General features: G+C 42.1%; 1 protein-coding gene across 1 annotated transcript; it reads right to left on the bottom strand.

The window, feature by feature from the left end:
* Positions 1 to 2,560: 2,560 nt before the first annotated feature.
* Positions 2,561 to 3,368, bottom strand: PtA15_1A448 (uncharacterized protein; the record flags this gene model as incomplete). Its single annotated transcript, XM_053165477.1, has 5 exons — positions 2,561 to 2,599; positions 2,679 to 2,775; positions 2,838 to 3,052; positions 3,184 to 3,226; positions 3,328 to 3,368. The coding sequence occupies 5 exons, from the start codon at positions 3,366 to 3,368 to the stop codon at positions 2,561 to 2,563; spliced, it is 435 nt and encodes a 144-aa protein (XP_053016665.1).
* Between the last annotated feature and the right edge of the window lie 2,462 nt (positions 3,369 to 5,830).

The raw sequence follows: 5,830 nt of genomic DNA, 5'->3' as shown, positions 1-5,830 counted from the left end.
CTGTTTTAAACTCACTGGTGAACCCCCATGAGCAACCATTGATCATTGGAAATAGAATTCTGACAAACACCTCAATCACCCAATCACCAAAAATAAGCCAATCACCTCCTCCTATTTCAAGGCTTCAAACACTTTGAATATATGGGAAAACAGAAATGAGAGGACACAAGTTATTTCTAGGATGCTACTGGATCTTTCTCTCAGACCCAGTCCATTATAAGAAAGAAATGAAACCTCCTTGCCAATGATTGCTGTTATTCTACTTGAAACCAGGGCATAGCACATTGAATCGAATCGATTTGAGTATTTTTATTCAAATTCAATTCAAGTCAAATAATGCCTGGGCAAATTTAAGCTTGAATATTTGAAAAATTTGATTAATGGCTCAAAGGGGCGTGTAGAGGGCCAATGCAAGCTTCTCTGGGGCCCAAAGGCCTCAAATGAGTTTGCACAGGCCCTCTACCAGCCCCTTTGGTGCAACACAATAAAAAAAATCTGCCTCTGGCACTTTGAAAAGTGCGTCCGCCACTATGAAAAGTGTGTCCGCCACTATGAAAAGTGCGTCCGCCACTATGAAAAGTGCGTCTGCCACTATGAAAAGTGCGTCCGCCACTATGAAAAGTGCATCCGCCACTATGAAAAGTGTGTCCGCCACTATGAAAAGTGCGCCCGCCACTATGAAAAGTGCGTCCGCCACTATCAAAAGTGCATCCAGCACTCTGAATAGTGCGTCCGCCATTATGAGATATGCCTCCGGCAATATTATAAGCGCCTTTGGCACCATGATATTTTTGACAGATGACCCCCTCAAAATTATGTGGCCCAGAAATGGGCCAAAATAAGTCAAAAACACAAAAAATGTAATTTTTTGGTGTTTTTAATGTATTTTGGAAGTTTTTCTGTTGAATATCTCCAAATGCTTGAATATTTGACGAATCAGTATTTTAGGGGCCCAAAAAACGTGTTGAATACCACCGTGCTATGCCCTGCTTGCAACAAATATCAATTACTGTAAGCATATTTGTTGAGTACAAACTAGAGGCCAAGGCGGCTTCGCCGCTGCAAGGGCATCAGCCCCCTGTCAATTATTTTTTCCTCCACAGAAACCAGTGCTCATTTTCAACTCTTCTAATCATCTTTCCCTTTGACAGGCTAGCCAGCTTTTCCAGCTGAAAATCCTATCAGGGCTGGCTAAGGTACTGCAAATCATCTTTCCCACGCTGCTCAGATATCTGTTTTTTTACCCTGTATAGGCTTCACCTTTATCCATCTTTGTAGGCAAATTAATTTTGATAAAATTACAAACTAAAGTCTTGCATTCATTATGTTTTAACAGAGTGCAGTAAATGTAGCCAAGGTCCATGGAGAGAGCCGAAGACAGCGATTAACAGGAGGTCTGTTTCGTGGTCGGGCATGTGGGGTTGATTGACGATGAAGCCGTAAGAGACCGCGAGGTGCGTCGAAGCCGCAGCGGCCAACATGAGTGAGACCGAAGAGCTGGAGGAGAGTGGACGGCGATGGGGAAGAGGACGACGAAATATGACAGAGATTCAAGAGTAAGTTGGGCCCTGCAACCCCCTTGTTTGTCGCCCGACTCTTTGCCTGGACTCATATGGCTCGAAAAACTCCACCGCATCTTGCGCGATCTGGGTGTGCCGTAAGCCTTGCATCATCAAACTGGCCAGCGCGGAGCCAAATTAGATTGACCCATGGGCAACGTATCCAATCAACCCGTTATCAAAGCGCAAGCCATAGACTTCCTTAATCTGGCCGTGCCTTGGTCCCGCGAAATGAGCAAGAACTAAGAGCCTCTGTTTGCCAAAGATCTTGGACTGTGGATGGTTGAGCGGGTGAACTTCAATGCGGCAGCATACGTCGCCAGATCCTCCATCTACACCACGGGTGCAAAAAGATATTCCGAAGCCGGATTGAATCCGGCTTGGAAATATTTTCCAGTTCATTCAGAACGGACGTCGCCAGGAACGAGTCACAGCATCCGCGTTTGTGATATTTTGAGAATATCTCAGAAACCACTCTGAGTGGTTTCTGAAATATTTTTCATAAATTTAGGAAATATTTTCCGGGATATCTCCCCCTAAATATTTTGAAAATATCTCAGAAACCACTCAGAGTGGTTTTTACAATTTTTTTGAAGATATTGATGATGAGAAAACCAAAATTTTTGGGAAAATATCTCGAATCCCACCACATATCCAGGAAAATATTATGTTAATCAAGTTTTATCCTACAAAATATTCTAATAAACCATTTTTATCATGCAAAATGTTCCAATATCCACATTTTGTTGGACAAAATATTCATGAGAACCAAAAATATTGCTCACAATATTTTGGTGCCTCATTTTTCTCGAGTGAAATATTTTCAATAATATTTTCAAAAATACTACACACATCAATCCGGCATCATCCCAACAGGAAGCCCGGATTATTTTCATTGCAAGCAAAAAGATAGTAAGAACAACAGAAAAGATGTATACTAGAATAAAAGAGGAGATTGGTATATATATATATATCAATCTAGACCGCTATTGATACTAGTATCAGCGTTGGCGACCAACCAGATCTTCCATGGTGTTTGCCTGTGGCATATGAGTCATTCAAAGAAAAACTGTGTTAGCATTCAGTCAAATGCGTTGATCATCAAGATCGAGGACTGACAATCGTTTTGTCTGAGTTCCACTCCTTAAAGCTCTCGAACGCTTTTAAGCCCAGGTACTCCCTAAACTCATTCAACGTGCAAGCTCGCCATACATCTCTAATAAAACATGAGCAATCAGCAATGGCTCAAGTTACAAACATGGCAGCAAATCAACACACCTGGCCGTCCGCATTCCTTGGCAATCGATCCATCGGAGCACAGCGGGCGTGTGTTGGGCCCCAAAAGCTCCAGCGACATCGTATGTCGCGTCCCTGAGGATCCGAGCTATATCTTCATCTCTGAATTTTCCGGTCGCGGGATCACGCTCATAAGTCCCTTGCTCGACAGTCTCGGCTCCGCCAACAGTGGCAGGGGTGACTTCGTATTTAGAAAGCTAAGGAGAAAGAAATAAATACATGAGCATCTTTGATTCAGAATTGAATGAGATGGAATGAGATGAAGTATATCGCCTTCCAATTCCTTGGATCTGTGCCTGCCCCGGCGTTCAATTCTTTCATCAAGGACTCCATGGCCCTCATGAATGCGCCCTCGTTGAGATCGTCCCATTCTGTTGAAAGCCAAATATGTGGAGAACAAAACATGTGAGCATTGCCATCTGGGTAGCCTCACGCACACCAGAAATGATAAGGAAACAATGACATGACTCACTTCGGCTGGGGAGCCCTTTGGACATTTTCTCCTCGAGCCATTGCTTTGATCAAAAATTTATTGGACGTATGCAAGATGGAGGCAAAAATCAAGCCTGTTAGATTGGAATCAGAGGTGCGGTGTGTGTGTGTGTGTTTGGGGGGGGGGGGGGGGGGGTGTTTGCAGGCAAGATGGTTGACGTGGAGACAAGAGATGACTTGTGCAAAAAATTTGGAATCTCCGGTTGGTCGGAGTTCGGCGGGTTGCTGCGCAACCTGCTGTCAACGTGCTTTTTTTGGCCAGCCAGTGTCAACTTATTTTTTTGGCCAGACGGAACCCTGCCAGCAGCCTCAACAACTTAAATAAGTGACCTCTGCCACCAAACATTTGACCCAACCCATCCAACGATGGGGGTGATTTCCCGTTGTCTCAACTGGGTCCGTGACGCACCGGTGCCAAAGCCGTGTGTTGCCGTCTGTGCCCGAGCCGGCCAAACAGTAAAAATCACTGTAAATATCTCTGTGAACTTTTGATGGTGAGAGGAAATATTTCCTTGAACTTTGAGAGGAATGAGAATATTTCCTGAGACTTTTTGAAAAAGTTCAAGGAAATATTTTCTTTCCCATAGATATCCCCGGAAATATTTCATTTCAAAAAAAAAGGGGAGGAAATATTTACAAAGGGGCTGGGAAAATATTATCCCAACATTCTCCATAAATATTTCCAAAAACCAGCAGATTATTTTTGGACCCCATCAGAAAACTTTTAGTGCACCCGTGGTGTATAGGAAGGTGACGCCGGTGCGAAGAATGCCGAACCGTAGGGCAAAAGGGAAGGCGGCTGTCAACTTTAAATCCGCACATAAGTTAGTGTATGCATATCACTATGCATGCACTGTGGTAGACGCATATGCCCGATACCTTGTCAATCGATTCGGACAGCTTCTCAGCAGCAATCTTCTTCTTCTCGCCGACAAAAAATTCTTCTCCCCCTTTCTTCTTACTCATCTCATTCCTTGTCGATCAATCGTCAATCATCGATCTATCTTACTCGAAGCAATTCTTCTTCGACAATCAACCAATCAAATCGAACATTCAATCTCATTGCTCGTTGATCGCTAACATCTAGGAGGAGCTAGATTCAGCTTCTGGGCAGGTAGTCAAATACATTATTCGATTACCGTGTGGATCATGCTATTGACTTATTTACTTCCTTTTTGTCAGGCTGTTTCGTCGTGAAATTCCTTTTGTTATACATCGTCGCCATTGTCATTGTGTCAAGATTTTTTCTTTGCTTTGATTCATTGTATCTAGGTATTTATTTCATTACTTTATTATATCATTATTATCAATAACTATTCTAACAAATTGTTCTATTTATTTCAAGTGTATTACTGTTATTGAGTTCTTTTGTAATAACTGTTTCCATAAAGTAATTGACCTACCATTTTCACATGGTAGCGAGAGTCATTACTTGACAGTTATAAGAACTCAAAACAAGAAAACACTTTTAGATACAACTCAAACAAGATGGCAGACCTTCCGGTAATCCCTCATATCAATGATTCCTCTTCAAGTGATAATGATCACCGAGGCGACAAGATCCAAATTACTAAACTTTGCCACGACAATTGGCCGGAATGGAAGAAGTTGTTCACTCATCTTGTTACTGGACGAGGAGATGAAGAGGTTTTTGATCCCGTGTGGTGCAAACAACACAAAAAGGAAAAGAAGTTTCGCGAAAAGACCTCGAATGCATATACGCTTCTGGAATTATGCGTTTCTGCCAATCTATACCCTGTCGTTCAAGCTGTTGCCAATTTTTTGGATGCAATGAGAGATTTGGCAGCTGCATGCGGTGAAGGATCTTTAGTAAAGCTTGGTGACAAGCTTTACGCACTCATTCATCTCAATTACGTTCCTGGAACATCAATCGCAGACCATATCAGCAAATTTCAAACTATATATACTTCGTTAAAATCAGCTCAAGTATCACATCCGAAAACTCAGATTGATACTACTATGGCTGGAATTTTTTTCCTCAAAAGCTTTCGATTTGACGACTCATTGACCTCTCTTGTTCAAAATCTTTTTGATGTTGAACCTTCTACTTTTGAAAAACTTGCCATTCGTATGGGCGCTGAACATAGTCGTACTGAACAATCTGAATCACTGAACGCGGTATCTTCAAAGCCATTTGTTCAACCAAACAAGGACAAATTCAAAGCTGTGGAAAAGAAATTCAGAAACGTCGTTCCAACAAAGAATTGGCCTGCTTCAACTTCTACCAACTCAAAAATTAAAATGAGTGATCAAGAAATTGATCAGCTTATTGATTCTTTGACCAAACTTCGATCTCAGCGTTTAAATACTATTAATTCGGAAGACAAGGAAGAAGTTGCTGAAGCACTCTCTGAATTGACGACTGAAGACCCGGAGGATACCGGTTTTTTTGTAGAAGACAAAAATAACTTTCACGTTGGCCCAATTGATCATGAGAAAATTTGATTGGTACTTGACACAGG

The sequence above is a fragment of the Puccinia triticina genome, chromosome 1A, assembly GCF_026914185.1.
Source record: "Puccinia triticina chromosome 1A, complete sequence".
Lineage (NCBI taxonomy): Eukaryota > Fungi > Basidiomycota > Pucciniomycetes > Pucciniales > Pucciniaceae > Puccinia > Puccinia triticina.
This window is presented reverse-complemented; position numbering and strand designations above follow the sequence as displayed.